We start from the raw sequence: 17,293 nt of genomic DNA, 5'->3' as shown, positions 1-17,293 counted from the left end.
AACATAAGTTTTGATTAGACAGTTGATGTGCCGCTCAGAGATCGACATCCTGCTCTTCAACCATCAGAACTAAAAAAGTTAGTGTGAAGGAGACGAAGCACACGACCAAATCAGAGAAAAAACCCATTATGGTAACTAAATGCCCTCTGTGTTAACAGCCTACCTGACGAGTCAGCCTCGCTACAGAGTCAGTCTGCATCACACTAGGCAGCGAGCCTCTGCGCATGAGACCAGAAACGACAAACATGTATCCATAAAAATAATGCAAAGCTGCAGAACCTGTGTTTCAATTTGTTGTGTTTAGTCCTGACTCGACAAACTGGATAGTCGAACATTAGCTTTGGTGACAGACAAACATATTGCTTTATTAAATGATCTTATTATTGATTAAAAAAAAAACGTATACGAATTTTGGCTAGAGGCCGTGTGGGATATATATATCCAACCATCCATTTTCTACCGCTTGTCCCTTTTTGGGGTCGCGGGGGGTGCTGGAGCCTATCTCAGCTGCATTCGGGCGGAAGGGTGTACATACATATATATACAAACCCCGATTCCATATGAGTTGGGAAATTGTGTTAGATGTAAATATAAATGGAATACAATGATTTGCAAATCATTTTCAACCCATATTCAGTTGAATGCACTACAAAGACAAGATATTTGATGTTCAAACTCATAAACTTTTTTTTTTTTTTGCAAATAATAATTAACTTAGAATTTCATGGCTGCAACACGTGCCAAAGTAGTTGGGAAAGGGCATGTACACCACTGTGTTACATGACCTTTCCTTTTAACAACACTCAGTAAACGTTTGGGAACTGAGGAGACACATTTTTTAAGCTTCTCAGGTGGAATTATTTCCCATTCTTGCTTGATGTACAGCTTAAGTTGTTCAACAGTCCGGGGGTTTCCGTTGTGGTATTTTAGGCTTCATATTGCGCCACACATTTTCAATGGGAGACAGGTCTGGACTACAGGCAGGCCAGTCTAGTACCCGCACTATTTTACTATGAAGCCACGTTGATGTAACACGTGGTTTGGCATTGTCTTGCTGAAATAAGTAGGAGCGTCCATGATAACGTTGCTTGGATGGCAAAATATGTTGCTCCAAAACCTGTATGTACCTTTCAGCATTAATGGCGCCTTCACAGATGTGTAAGTTACCCATGTCTTGGGCACTAATACACCCCCATACCATCACAGATGCTGGCTTTTCAACTTTGCGCCTATAACAATCCGGATTGTTTTTTTCCTCTTTGGTCCAGAGGACAGGACGTCCACAGTTTCCAAAAACAATTTGAAATGTGGACTCGTCAGACCACAGAACACTTTTCCACTTTGTATCAGTCCATCTTAGATGAGCTCAGGCCCAGCGGCGTTTCTTGGTGTTGTTGATAAACGGTTTTTGCCTTGCATAGAAGAGTTTTAACTTGCACTTACAGATGTAGCGACCAACTGTAGTTACTGACAGTGGGTTTCTGAAGTGTTCCTGAGCCCATGTGGTGATATCCTTTACACACTGATGTCGCTTGTTGATGCAGTACAGCCTGAGGGATCGAAGGTCACGGGCTTAGCTGCTTACGTGCAGTGATTTCTCCAGATTCTCTGAACCCTTTGATGATATTACGGACCGTAGATGGTGAAATCCCTAAATTCCTTGCAAGAGCTGGTTGAGAAAGGTTTTTCTTAAACTGTTCAACAATTTGCTCACGCATTTGTTGACAATGTGGTGACCCTCGCCCCATCCTTGTTTGTGAATGACTGAGCATTTCATGGAATCTACTTTTATACCCAATCATGGCACCCACCTGTTCCCAATTTGCCTGTTCACCTGTGGGATGTTCCAAATAAGTGTTTGATGAGCATTCCTCAACTTTATCAGTATTTATTGCCACCTTTCCCAACTTCTTTGTCACGTGTTGCTGGCATCAAATTCTAAAGTTAATGATTATTTGCAAAAAAAATTTTTTTTATCAGTTTGAACATCAAATATGTTGTCTTTGTAGCATATTCAACTGAATATGGGTTGAAAAGGATTTGCAAATCATTGTATTCCGTTTATATTTACATCTAACACAATTTCCCAACTCATATGGAAACAGGGTTTGTATATATACATATATATTATAGTTTTGTCCCCACAATTTCACCCTCTGTCTTCTCTTCTCTTCTTCCTCTTTCTATCCCCTCTTGCTCCAGGTGCGGCAAACATTAAATATATCAAAATATTTAATAATGTCAAAAAGAAGTAAGGCAACAAGAGAAGTATCCTACTCTTATTTTGTAAAGTAAATCTGTTCAGCAGTTTTGGGCATCTAGAACAACAATATGATTTGCCTGAGCGGCTGGACAGGACAGATTAAAAACAAATGTTTGTTTGGGGACCCCTGCATTATGACATAAAACTACTGCAGTTGTTTGAGTACATGTTATTGTAATGATGAACACCATTTATTATCGAACATTTTTTTTTGTTTTGTTTTTTTACTAAAAGGCATTTTAAATGTTAACACTGCTTTGAGTTACCAGTGTTTTGAGTTACGAACTTGGTCTTGGAACGCAATGTGCTTGTAAGTTGAGGTACCACTGTATACAGGAAAACTAATGAGTTAACTTTCTTTTGACTTTCCCAGAGAATCTTAATGATACAACTTCCTGTGAACCCTTGTGTTTTAGGGGGTAATGTGTTAGTGTAACAGGACTGAGCTAAGTGACAAACCGTGGATACGACTAAAGTCGGAATTTTAACAAAACTGTTATTGGATGTTTTAAAAGAAAAGGAAAAACAGAACTATGTAAAAAAATATTGCAGGAAAAAGGATGTAGATTATATTTTCTAGAAATGTGTCCAAGGTAGTTTAAATTAATATTTTAAAATGTATTAATTGAATTAAAATACAATCCAATCATTGGGTAGGACACTTTGCTTGATAAAAAAATAAATAAATGTCCATTTATTTTTATCACGCATTTTTACATTTTATTTCCTGCGGACGCAAATCGATTTGGTGCAAGGTCTCATTTACCCAACAGTCTCATTGCTCACATGCATGCTGCCATAGACATTACCACCAGGTGGAGAATCTTTTCTACAGGAAGGAGAGGAAACACTCTGATAATGGTATGTATGCCTCCTCCTCCTTCTCTACAGTTTGAGCATGTGCATGAACAACAGATCGTTGTTAGGGGGACAGCAGGCAATAGATGGTCACACACACACACAGACATAATGGTGCAGAAAGTGTAGTTGTGCATTTGGTCACTAACACACACACTTCATATCTGCTGTAGTAATAGTTCACTACCTTTTCATTCATCTATTTTATGTAAAGTTTTGTTCAGGAAATATGGGCTGCTCCTCATCCAGTGCACAGAATATCGATCAAGAAAAAAGACCAGCCACGAAGCCTGAAGAGAGCAATGGAGATACAGTGGGTAAGTTTGAAATACTTTACCTGTAAACACCCACAAGGTGCTGTACATGTTGATACGTTTAGTCTCACTCATTTTCTTAGAGTTGTGTATATTCTGCATATTGCTTTGTAATGTCTTGTGTGATGTATCACTTCATGGGGTAATACTGAAAACTATAGATTTTTTGTATCTTTAGGATTCAGAAACACACATTTTGGCAATTTGTGTGTTTTTTCTTTTACTTGGTTGCTCTGAAGCATGTTTCTAAAACATACTATAGTTTAGATTACTGCACAATGTAATGTATAAAATTGCAATAGCTATTTATTCAACATTATGGTTATTGTGGCTGCAGAGGTATTAGGTATTTTCTGTACTCTATAAATGAATTACCTTCAAATAGGCCAAATGTCATTCCCAATCCACAACGCAGCCCCATTTTTTTTTCTTCAGAAACACAGAGTATATTGAGTACATTATTGAATTACTTTAGAACAAAATTGCATTTTGAAGAAATGTGATTTTCAACACTTGTAACAGTTGCTTAGCCTCAACTCTGGAGAACAATGTCCAGCAACAAATATCAAATTGTCAGCTGTCTGATTAGAAAAGTATTTTTCAGGGCTCCTGACATTTAGTATTTTCATATATCCACCTAAGTAACGGTGGGTATACGCTAAAATCTACATGCGATTTGTACACACTGAGGATTTATTTTTTTCACAAGCAGTTAAGAGTTTATACATCACTACCATCAGATACCAGTCTATAAATAGTGATATTGTAGCTCAAATAGTAAAAGTGTATCGTTAAAGACCAATATGGTTTGTTGCATGGTGTGAACCTCTGATGAAGGCCAGTTGGCTGAAACACTTAAGGTCCGTTAAGACTTAAGACATGCCGTAAAAATGAAAGGTACTTGAATGAGAGTGCTTAGTGTTTTATTTGCAGTTTTGTTGAATTTGTGTCCATATTCCAAAGAGTACCTCTTTTTAAAACAACCTTTATCATGTCCTTTTCACTTTTTTGAGGCATACTGTACTTATTTAAGATGGTATTCGGTCGTACGTTGCCTTCTACTCTATGCTTAATGTGGAAATCAAAACCTTCTTGGTTGCGTGTGATACTTTTGTTTTGGTTTCCCTCATTTGCAGTTTAAAGCATTGAGTTGGCATCCAAATTATTAGTTCCCGGTAGATGCATTAGGTTCGTTGATAAATCATTATTTTCTTTATTTCAACAAGTAAAGGGAATCTTTACGCCTTTCCACCAAGCAATGCACAGCTTTGCACAAACCCTCTCCACATACTGTTCATGTATGACAGACCCTGCTATTGTTAGTTTCTCTGCTCTTGTTGAAGCACCAGTCTACCAGTCTTGGATTGAACTTGATTTAAATGTGTAAATGCTGGATTCACTTCTTGACGTGGATACAAAGCATGCGGCAACATTTTCTAATACTGTACCCTTTTGGTGCATTGACTGAATATTTTAGGCTTAAAAGATGCAAGGTTTTCCCAGTTGAAATAATGCAATGTGAGTGCATTACACATAAACCAGTTGTACGCCATCCAAGTCACTAGTGGTCCCATCCCCTCCCTCACATCCCTTGTCTGGCTCTGACCTCCACCCCCTTTGTTGCCAACCAACCATGTCTCTGTTTTGACTGCAATGTCTGTCATCTTTGGCAGACAAATCATGTTGACACACCAGTCGTCCATGCAGAAACTCTTTGTACACTTTTCACTCTGCAATCAGCTTTCTACTCGATGTAGGTGCTACATGATTGTAAGGGTTTACATTAAGAGGATGTGTTTGCAAACCAACACCTGGGAATTAAGTTAAAATACTGTTGTGCCTATTAATACTGTATAACTGAGCACAGCTCGCTTAGCATTACATATTGTCATTTGTACAATGGAAGACATTTTAGAGCCCAATTTTAGCCAGGGTCCTGAGTAGTAATCACCCCAAATTTCACTTGTGCTGGGTCAACTGCCCCTAGGGGTTTGTCCATGAAGACATTGATTCTCAACCCAAATTAAAGCCTTTACAGATGCTGACTGCTGATTAGGGTTGTACGGTATGTCGGTATTGGCATAGTACCGCGATACTAATGAATCATATTCGGTACTATACAGCCTCTAAAAAGTACAAATGCCATGGGTGCATCTACACCTGACGTCCACTGGAATGATACCAAGTACAGGAGCGTATCTAGTCGATACCACTATGATTACATCGATATTTTTTAGCATCACAAAATCTTTTTTCGTTTTTTTAAAATGGGTATTATGTTTAAAAACTCAGTAACTTTGATGTAATATTGTGCAGGTGAAATTCCAAAAATTTGAATTTCGTGCAAACGTTTGTTTATTCCAGCAATTCAGTTTACAGGGTGAAACTAATATATGATTATGACTCATAACACGCAGCTCAAGATATTTTAAGCCTTCTTTTGATAGAATTTTAATAATCACGGTTTACAGTTTATGAAAACCTCACACTGAAAATCTCGGGAAATGTGGCCTTTTTATAAACTGTAAGCCATGATCATCAACATTATAACAAATGAAAGCTTGACATATGTCACTTTGTATGTGATGAGTTTATATCACATTAGTTTTTTTACATTTGAAGTTGAATTGCTGACATAAATGGACTTTTGCACAATATTAAAAATTTTTAAGTTTTAGCTGTGTATTTAATTAGATGGACTGATCTATTAAAAACAAGAAAATGAATGGAAACATTTTATGGGTTATACTTGTATAGCACTTTTCTACCTTCAAGGTACTCAAAACGCTTTGACACTATTTCCACATTCACTCATTCACACACACATTCACACACTGATGGCGGGAGCTGCCACGCAAGGTCCTAACCACGACCCATCAGGAGCAAGGGTGAAGTGTCTTGCTCGTGACGAGGTTGGTAGAAGGTGGGGATCGAACCAGGAACCCTCAGGTTGCTGGCACAGCCACTCTCCCAACTGTGCCCCGCCATCCCCCATTATAATACGATAAGCACACACTTGGTATGAAAAGGGCAAGTAAAAGTGGTTACTTGATTTCATAAGGTCACAAATAATGTGACTGGTTTTGTGATGAAGCGTATACATAATTTAAGTTTAATACATAGTGGAATGAAATGTGAATTGGAGTCTACAGTTGTCACTGCCTCCTCAAAAATTATGTTGTGCAAGAAACACACATTTGGTATTGCAAGTACCAACCTTTAGAAATGAGACTTTATATTAAATTATGTTGACATTGACTTGAAATATCTATGCACCAGGTGTGACAGTAAAATTTAAATTTTCACGATTACTATCATACTCCCATTTCCGTGCTTACTTGCTGTGCGAATACGTCATACATCTGCAGCCATGAGGAGCATTTTTAACCTGTAACCTGTTTTAAAAAGGGTTTTATTATAATTTGTATGCCAAATAATAGATTGCAAGAATCAAATTGAAGTGTGAGTTCTCTATGCTTGTTTGTCTATGGTAGATTTACCCAAAAGCAGATAGTGTATTTACACATACAATTTTAAGTCAGTAGAATGTGAGTGAAGTTGAGGTGTGTCTCAGAAAAGCCTTCATCATAAGTGCCTTATTTCCTCTGAGCGTGCCTTGCCGAGCATCCAGGACTTAACTTTAATAAATCTCTCTTTAAACTGAGGAAATGAAAGCATATCTTCTCAATTTTCTGTGCATTCTTTGTGCCTTATTGTTCAAATAGTGCATTTCGAGGCAACCACTTTTTATATGATCTTAACGTACTGGAGGTGATTAGAGAAACCATGCTCAGTGTCAATTTTCCGACACACAGAATGTCTCATACAGTTCTTGAGTCAACATCAGGTCCCTGTAGTTGTTGTTTGAGGTCACAGGGTTGTCAAGATTGATAGTGTTGCTGAGTTATTACATATCACCACAAAGGTTATCAATTCTCCGTAGTTATAAATCTTCCCGTCTTTGCTTGTCCCTCTCTTGACAGCTGTTAGAAATGGCGTCATTACAGAAACCATCCAGGACCAGACACTGTTGCCTGCGTGTGCCTTAGCAGATGATCTTCAACTGGAAGCTGATGATGGGGAAAAGGCTGTGTTGATGGCAATTGAGGCTGAAGAGGATCTGGGGTCTGGGGAAGACCTGTTGGCTCTTCCTCAGCCACAACCAGAACCCGTCAACGTTGAAGAGCGGGATTTGGTTGCTGGAAAAGAAGAAGAAGAAGCCCCCACTGTCGTGGAAGAGGAACATGTGATGGTCGAATCTCTTTGTGAGGCGTCAGTGGAGATTCCTGCCGTGGAAGGTGTTGACATGGAGCAGGCTGTAGAAAATGTTAAAGAGATGAAGGCTGGGGTCGATGCTGAAACAGGAAAGACAGATGCTCCTGAACTAGAATCTGTTGAAGAAGAGCTAAAGTCTCAGGTAGAAGTTGTTGAACCAGTGCAGGCTGTAGAGCAGACTATCCCAAGCGAGACTTCTCCTGAGGAGCCTCCTGTCAAACCTGTGGTGCCAGTCACACAGGAGTCAGTAATTGATGTCCCTGCTGATAAGTCTTCTCCTTTTGACGTGTTGATGGATAGTTCTCTACAAATTCCAACCTCAGAAATACCAGTTGGAACTCCTGCTCCACATGAGGTGGTACCCAGTAAAACAATACCAAGTGAAGCTTCTACCACTGAATCTTCAGCTCCCAGTGAAGCTGTGGAATCTGTAATACATACAGGGATCGCAGTGGCATCCATTCCAGAGATGCCTCCTTCATTTGAAGTGACAGATGATACAAAAGCAGAGCAACAACATGGGAATGAAGAGCACAACAAAGCTCTTATGATGCCCTCAGAAAATTCCACACAAGCAGAAACCACCAATGCTACCTTTGATCAGAGGCCTGCAGCAGTAGCTGAAAAAACAGACTTGAAAGTCCTGGTATCTTCACCATTGCTTTCCGAAACCAAAACAAAGGACATTTTAAAAGATGAACCAACTTCTGAAACATCTCCATGTTCAGGGCAGAGCGATGCTGCCGTAGTGGTTCCTGCACCTGAGCCTACACAAACAGACTCTGAAGTCACTTTGGCACCAGTTGCTGCTGGTCAAGTCTGCAAATCCTTGTCAGAAGGTATGTAACACTGACTGAAACTTAATTTTTATAAACTCAGACAAAAACAAAGGTAAGAGAAGTTGTTTGGTTTGTTGTTAACTAGTTAGTTAGATGGTTTGTTGTTAACTAGTTAGTTAGATGGAATTTAAATCAAACACACGACCAATGCCCATGACACTTGGAGGAGGGGTAGCACATGTGCTGGGCTAGAACTCATTACATTTTGGTTCAAATCTAAAAAAGTCCAATTACAGGAATTTATCTTTGAAGGGTAGGGGAAATGATCGATTCTTAGATGCATAACGATTTGTACATGCATGATTGTGAACGTCCAAATATGGATTATTGAGGTATGTTAAATAAAGTAATCCAGACACATACAGAGCAAAACACAGCAGGAGGAGACAAGAAGCCATGCTAACCGCTAAGCTAGCTTGAATGTGAAGTAGTGAAACAACACAAGAAGTGCTTTGTACATTTCAAAAGCAGTCCAACTGGAACCATGTTACAATGGAGAGTAATCAGCTAAGAAGAGGAAATGATCAAGTAGATTAAAACACTGTGAGACATAACTATGAAAACTAGCATGTGTGTTGTTATAAAGTGGTTGTTTTCATGCCCTTCAAGTTAATACGACTGATAGTTGATGACAGTTTTTACAGGTTTGCGTTCATTAACATACACAGTAGTTATTACCTGTCAAACATACTAGGACACCAATATGTCATACCGTGTCTAATGACTAGCATATTGGAAGAAGCAGCGAAGACATGTTCACCGCATGAAATGCCGACGAATCTAAACAGACTTGTGCACTGAACCTGTCCACACAGGTGCAGAGTGGTGATAAGATCTTCTTTACGTCCACGTCAACGATTAAGGATAAAAGACGCTTAGCTATCAAGTTGTTATTGAGTGTATTGACATTCGGCTTTCAGCAAATACCCAACCATGCGGATTTGTTACCATGGCGTTACCAGATACCCAACACGTCGATGGCTAGCAACCCAAAAACACACACTGAATTGTTCCACGGTCTTCGAAATATCTCTGGTCTAAACTACATTGTTTGGAGAAAAGAAGACATTGTTAGTCAGGCACGCGCGTGCACTTAAGCTCCACATTACTCTGCAAGACCAACCACATTCCAGTCATCACAGATGTAAAAGTATAGGATGACTGACATTACCAGGGTCTTGAAGGCCACCTTTTAATGACATTCACTTTTTTGACAAAATTATCAGTAAATACTAGTGAGGATAAAGGCTGTGTGTATCGTGTTAACGAGGATTCCATTTAATTTTGATTTTAAAGAGGCAGGTTCCTGAAGCTTTACATTGTACCTTTTTGTGTTCAAACTTTGCTTTAGTCTCTGAGAAAGAGGACCAACATTGTCGGCTGGGAACACACATTACTCTCATGGCTCAGCTGTGCACAACATGCGTTTAACGCTGGTCTTGTTGCATAACTTTAATGATACTTTCTCTCTAGAACAGGGCTGTCAAACAACACGGCTTACCCGGGCCACGAGATGAGTTTGCTAAGTATAAAAATGAGCTGAAATCCTTGAATGAAAGAAACTGCTGTTCTAAATGTGTCCACTGGATGTCGCTATAGCAATTTGAATAAGCCACATGTTAGTACAACCCTTGAGGAAAAAGAGGAAAATACATAAATAACATCCTGTAATTGAATTTTGATATGAATTTTTTATCTTGATAAATTAAAAATTAACACCAATTAGAGCATTTTAAAAATCTGCCAGACTCAATTCCACCTGAACATTATCACATCATTTATTCAGAACGTATAAATAACGAGAAATGAAGATAGAACCGCAACATGTAAGTGTAAAAAAACCAATATTATGATTTGTACATTTTCACAACGTGCGTGTTATATTTTGAAACAAAGAAAACAATCTGAAGTTGTCTTTATTTTTAGGTTATCATGCCATGATATTACCAGTTTGGCTCACTTGGGAGTAGATTTTTCTCCATGTGGCCCCCAAACTAAAACTAGTTTGACGCCCCCGCTGTAGAATGTCTGCTGTAGGTTTGACAGTGGAATTATGCATGAAAGAATGAATGCACGAATATCATTACTAGCCTCTTCTTGTTTTTCTTGTGCGAGCCAAGCGGAAAATTGAGTTGTTAAAGTGACTGCCAGAAAAAAACAAGTCAATGTACAGTAGTTACTAAAGGTCACATTTTGCATTACACAATCTTAATGTCTTCGGTTTTAATGTGTTGGATTGGTATCACTTCAATGATGCCGAAGTTTTTTTTTGTTAGTAATCCATTCCAAAATGTCTGACAAAGACCAAATCGTGCAAGAACTGAAGCAAATGTTCATGCACATCTGAATAATCTGTTCCAGTTGGATACAATTGTTAACAAAAAAATGTTTTTTTATAGAGAATACATCTAGTTTTACATGCAGAAAACAATGTGAAATACTGTACATGTATTGATGAAGGAAATGGATGAATGAACATTTAACATCACCATTACCTTTAATGAACAATTGTTGTCTAAGACAGCGATGAGCAGAGAGGGGTGAGGGGAAAGGAGAGCCACAAGTGAAAAGATACATTTGTTAGCATGCTCTTACTGTTTTTGTTTTGTTTTTATCATCTTTCCAGGCAAAGGACCTTCTCCAGAATAGCAACATTCCGAAGGTACATGCAAACCGGAGGGAAGAAGATGAAACCACATAAATGTAACACTCAGTATTGTCTGACCAGACAAGATAGTTTAAACTCTTAAGGCCCAAGCTGTTTGTTTACATGCTTTTTTTTTTAATTTAATACATACATACAATTCCATTGTATGTTATACTCTTCTGACACCATCAGATGGCAGTATAAGTGTCCACAGACTTAGACTTAGACTTCCTTTTTTATTGTCATTCAAATTTGAACTTTACAGCACAGATAAGAACGAAATGTTGTTACATAAGCTCATGGTAGTGCAGGATAAAAAAGCAATAAGGTGCATATATAAATAAATAAATATAAATAAGATATAAATATATATATATAAAATAAATAAATATATATAAATAAATAAATAGATTACTGTACAGATAAATATATTGCACTTTTTCACATGCGTCCACGTTTATGGATGTATGTTATATTGTCTTTTTTATTCCAGCGAGTTAATCCATTTTGGGGGGAATTGAGGGGATAATTTAATTATGATGCGTTCAAGAGTCTTACGGCCTGAGGGAAGAAGCTGTTAACAGAACCTGGAGGTTCTGCTTCGGAGGCTGCGGAACCTCTTTCTAGAGTCCAGCAGTGAAAACAGTCCTTGGTGGGGGTGGGAGGAGTCTTTGCAGATTTTCTGAGCCCTGGTCAGGCAGCGGCTTTTTGCGATCTCCTGGATAGGAGGAAGAGGAGTCCTGATGATATTTTCCGCCGTCCTCACCACTCTCTGGAGAGACTTCCAGTCTGAGGCACTGCAGGCTCCAGTCCAGACAGAGATTGTGTTGGCCAGCAGGCTCTCTATAGTGCCTCTGTAGAATGTGGTGAGAATGGGGCGAGGGAGCTGTGCTCTTTTCATCCGACGCAAAAAGTGCATGCGCTGCTGAGCTCTTCTTACAAGAGCTCTGGTGTGTAGGGACCAGGTTATATTGTCAGTTATCTGCACCCCCAGGAACTTGGTGCTGCTTACTATCTCCTATATCTACTATAAGGGCCATAAGACCCCAATTCAGTTGTGTACACAATTTTGGAAATAAGAGCTAAAAGGTGCTGTCCACGCATGTGGCCAACTAAGCCTTTATTAATAGAAGTTTGGCCGTAACTTGTCATTTAAAGTCCAGGTTCAAATTATAGGGACATTCCCAGATAAATTCTAACTTTTGCACCAAATTCCTGTTTTTAAAAACATTCGAGGGTCAATGGAAAAAGAATGGCTATAATAAAACTAAAACTAATACAATTAATGTTATGATGAGACAAGAACTGCACATTTTTTAAAAGTTCCCTTTCCATATACAGTATGTATCATCACAAAGTGCGATGAAAAGTATACCAGCTCACATGACCAAGTTTTTAAAAGATTTCAAGTGCCAATAATCTGTTTATGTTTTACTATGAAAAAGTTTACGTTTGTCGTTTTTCAGAGGTCTAAGCCAGTGGTTCTCAAATGGGGGTACGCGTACCCCTGGGGGTACTTGAAGGTATGCCAAAGGGTATGTGAGATTTTTTTTAAATATTCTAAAAATAGCAACAATTCAAAAATCATTTATAAATATATTTATTGAATAATACCTCAACAAAATATAAATGTAAGTTCATAAACGGAACATCAAATCAAGTAGGCTATTCCATTCATTACAATGCAACAATGCAATATTCAGTGTCGACAGATTTTTTGTGGACATGTTCCATAAATATTGATGTTAAAGATTTATTTTTTTGTGAAGAAATGTTTAGAATTAAGTTCATGAATCCAGATGGATCTCTATTACAATCCCCAAAGAGGGCACTTTAAGTTGATGATTACTTCTATGTGTAGAAATCTTTATTTATAATTGAATCACTTGTTTATTTTTCAACAAGTTTTTTAGTTATTTTTATATCTTTTTTTCCTAATAGTTCAAGAAAGACCACTACAAATGAGCAATATTTTGCACTGTTATACAATTTAATAAATCAGAAACTGATGACATAGTGCTGTATTTTACTTCTTTATCTCTTTTTTTCAACCAAATATGCTTTGCTCTGATTAGAGGGTACTTGAATTAAAAAAATGTTCACAGGGGGTACATCACTGAAAAAAGGTTGAGAACCACTGGTCTAAGCTGTCTGAAATGTTTGTTTACAGTGCATGTGTGTGTAGTATTTCTAACATCTAATATGGTTCATTTACATAATTGGATGTGACGTGTCATGTTTAAATGAACAGAGCCATTAACAACCAGGCTGAGCATATGATATCCAAAATACTGAAGCGAGGACTGCAAGGAATGTACCCGAGTATGTACATAAAGTCATTTCTCTCACCTTTTAATGATGGGAGAATGCCAACAAAATGTCAATGCTAATTTCTAACATGCTAACATCTAGCAGGTCACAGGTATAACAATACCGTATTTGTGTGATCTTTTGTATGTAAACATGCTTTGTTTAAATAAAGATATTAAAAAGTGCATCCAGTCTAAACTACTCTGACACTGATTGGTTACCATGAAAGTGTACTCTGCCTTTAGCCAATCGTCGTTACTTACATGTCTGTCATCCTTCCCCCCCTTAACAAACATCAAAAATCTGAAAAAAACCAACCTTTTATAAGGTCCTAAAAGTATATATATATATATATATATATATATATATATATATATATATATATATATATATATATATATGTGTATATATATATATATTAGAGATGCGCGGTTTGCGGGCACAACCGCGGAGTCCGCGGATTATCCGCGGATCGGGCGGATGAAATTTAAAAAAATTAGATTTTATCCGCGGGTCGGGTCGGGTCGGGTCGGGTCGGGTCGGGCGGTTGAAATAAAAAAAAATTAGATTTTAAATAGATTCAGGCGGGTGGCAGTTAAACCAATTCGGAAATATATATACATAGTTAAATGTTGTTACCCACATACGAAAAACGAGCAGGCACCTGCTGCATATGCCACAACAGAAGAAAAAAAAGAAAAAGAGATGGACACTTTTACGGAGCGGAGAAGGCCCCCGACGCCTCGCCGGGGTCCGGGACCGAGGCCCCTTCCCCCGAGAGGGCCCCACCGGGAGCCGTAGCTGAGGCGATCCGCGAGAAGGGCCCGACGCACGTCCAGGGTCACCACCGCGCCCACCGCACCGACATCCCGCCTCGTCCGCCTTCGCCGCGGCCGGCGTCACGCGCAGCAGGTAAGCAGCTTACCTGCCCGCTCGTAACAGGGGTCACTCCGCGCGCTCCGCCCGCGCAGCTTACCTGCCCGCCACCCCTGTTGCCGGGGGCGCGTAACAGGGGTCACTCCGCGCGCAGTGCGCTCACGAAAGGGGTGGGGCTCACCCTGGTTGATATAGACAGCAGGACGGTGGCCATGGACGTCGGAACCCGCTAAGGAGTGTGTAACAACCCACCTGCTGAATCAACTAGCCCTGAAAATGGATGGCGCTGGAGCGTTGGGCCCATACCCGGCCGTCGCCGGCAGCGAGACGCGCTTGGAGGTGCGCTCAGCGCGGCTCCCATATGATTGCGCACTGGTGTGCGTCTGGGTCGTGACAGCGTGGCACGCGAATGTCTGTGCTGCATTGGATCAGTCTCCTTTTTTTAACAGGCAAAAGCTTTATAACCTCACTAATGCCTTGCATCGTCTATATTAGATATATAACAACGGGCGGGTGCGGGCGGATGGCGGGCGGGTGCGGTTCTGATCAAATGTTACATCGGGTAGATGGCGGATGGTTGACGACTTTCTGATGCGGTTGCGGATGAAATAATTGCCTATCCGCGCATCTCTAATATATATATAAGCTCATTTTAAAATAATGTTAATCAATGAAGCTAATAGTCATCTCAGAACAATTTATTTGTCCCAACTCCATCCATCCATCTTCTTCTGCTTATCCGATGTCGGGTCGCGGGGGCAGCAGCCTAAGCATGGAAGCCCAGACTTCCCTCTCCCCAGCCACTTCGTCCAGCTCTTCCCGGGGGATCCCGAGGCGTTCCCAGGCCAGCCGGGAGACATAGTATTCCCAACGTGGCCTGGGTCTTCCCCGTGGCCTCCTCCTAGTCGGACGTGCCCTAAACACCTCCCTAGGAAGGCGTTCGGGTGGCATCCTGACTAGATGCCCGAACCAACTCACCTGGCTCCTCTTGAAGTGGACGAGCAGCGGCTTTACTTTGAGTTCCCCCCGGATGACAGAGCTTCTCACCCTATCACTAAGGGAGAGCCCCGCCACCCGGCGGAGGAAACTCATTTCGGCCGCTTGTACCCGTGATCTTGTCCTTTCGGTCATAACCCAAAGCTCATGACCATAGGTGAGGATGGGAACGTAGATCGACTGGTAAATCGAGAGCTTTGCCTTCCGGCTCAGCTCCTTCTTCACCACAACGGATCGAAACAGCGTCCGCATTGCTGAAGACGCCGCACCGATCCGCCTGTCGATCTCACGATCCACTCTTCCCTCACTCGTGAACAAGACTCCGAGGTACTTGAACTCCTCCACTTGGGGCAGGGTCTCCTCCGTCCCAACTTCCAAAAAATAACCAGTTTTGAAAAACTGAACATACAAAAAATGTAAATATCAGAGACAGATGTTTCAAATAAGTTGAAGAAAGTGCTGACTTGGTGTAAAAAGGCAGTTTTATCATTTAGAAAATACTTTTTAATTCAGCTTCCAAAAATACACCATAAAGGTTTTCCGCATGAGGACACAGCGCCCTCAAGTGGTTGCTCCCGTCATCTTTTAGCATCAGTAAGGTGTGGAAGCAGATGGATGACGTAGACAGGAATCCCCCACTCCTTTGATCTGAGCAGTGGTAGAAATGTGACGTTCGCGAACGAACCAAGTGCGTTGAATGACTCTTTTAATTGACCGATGAGAACCGATTACACATGCAAATATAGCGTCACCCGAACTAGACAATGAGTCAAAGAAAACATATTTTAAATATTTTATCTATTTATTTAACTGCACTTTTTTGGAATTTTGCCAATCAATCACAATCATTATGAAAGACATGACGACGAAGGGATTTTTTTTAATGCATTCTAAATATTATATAAACGTAAGTAGAAGTTAATGGGAGCTCCACTATTTAGCCCATAAAATCAAATAAATAACCATTCAAAAAGCACCAGCAATACTCTCATTTACATGTTGTGACTTGAATATTAACCAAGTATTAGTGATATTGTCAGGGGCGCTGCTAGGGATTTTGGGCCCCATGAAAAGAATCTTTACAGGGCCCCCAACACAGTGTCATTATTTTTTCTGTATTATAATTTCATCATCATTAGGGGCCTCTCTGGGCCCCCCTCCATCATGGGCCCCTAGAATCCGTCTGCTTTACCCCCCCTTTTCGGCACCTCTGGATATTGTTATTATAAGCGCTAACGCACACCACAACGTTTCCTCGTGAGCATTATAAGAATTTTTTAAAAATCTAAATGGGAATATATGAACATCCGAGCAGGCGGCATCCTAATGACAGCAGACATTGTTCAGTAAGTGATGTTTTATCATGTTTGTTGGCTCTCAAAGTCTGCAGTGAGTACTAATCAGTGATGAAGAAGAAGAAAAAAGCAAACATTGTTGAGCGTTTTCGAAATTAATGATCAAAATACGTAAATATTAAACTTTATTATAAATGTGCCCATTACTACATTACATATATACTTACATCATGTGTATAAAACCCTAATGGAGGTGATAGGATGTTTTTGTAAGGGTTTTATACGCATATTTTAATGGCTCCCCGAGGCTCCATTTTTAGAGGACTTTTGATCGCATTTTTTTCATATTTAGAATGCATTAAAAAAATCCATCCGTCGTCATGTTTTTCAGAATGATAGGCAAAATTCCCTCCAAAAAGTGCAGTTCCCCATTAAGGAAGCGATACAATGAAAACGAAACAAAAACAAAATTGTAGCAAATAAATCAAAAATTATTCCCAGCAATAAAGTAATTGTTGCATAAATTGTATTTATTCAGTTGCACAACCTTTCTTATAACTGGGACCAGTGATTGTTTTCTTGATGAAAACAAAAAAAAAACGTTGAAAAAAAATACAAAT

The 17,293-nt window shown here is 39.7% G+C and overlaps 1 protein-coding gene across 2 annotated transcripts; it reads left to right on the top strand.

Moving 5' to 3' along the window:
- The first annotated feature begins 2,558 nt into the window (after positions 1-2,558).
- Positions 2,559-11,333, top strand: LOC133596096 (uncharacterized). 2 transcript variants are annotated; one of them, XM_061948859.2, is made up of 3 exons: positions 2,559-3,438; positions 7,485-8,549; positions 11,176-11,333. In XM_061948859.2, the coding sequence occupies exons 1-3, from the start codon at positions 3,351-3,353 to the stop codon at positions 11,196-11,198; spliced, it is 1,176 nt and encodes a 391-aa protein (XP_061804843.2). In that variant the 5' UTR covers positions 2,559-3,350; the 3' UTR covers positions 11,199-11,333. The 2 variants fall into 2 exon arrangements, with proteins under 2 accessions (XP_061804843.2, XP_061804835.2); XM_061948851.2 differs by having other exon boundaries at positions 7,419-8,549.
- The last annotated feature ends 5,960 nt before the right edge of the window (positions 11,334-17,293 follow it).

The sequence above is a fragment of the Nerophis lumbriciformis genome, linkage group LG04 (genome assembly GCF_033978685.3).
Source record: "Nerophis lumbriciformis linkage group LG04, RoL_Nlum_v2.1, whole genome shotgun sequence".
Lineage (NCBI taxonomy): Eukaryota > Metazoa > Chordata > Actinopteri > Syngnathiformes > Syngnathidae > Nerophis > Nerophis lumbriciformis.
Note: the sequence above shows the minus strand (reverse complement) of the source record. Positions and strands in the feature narration are given on the sequence as shown.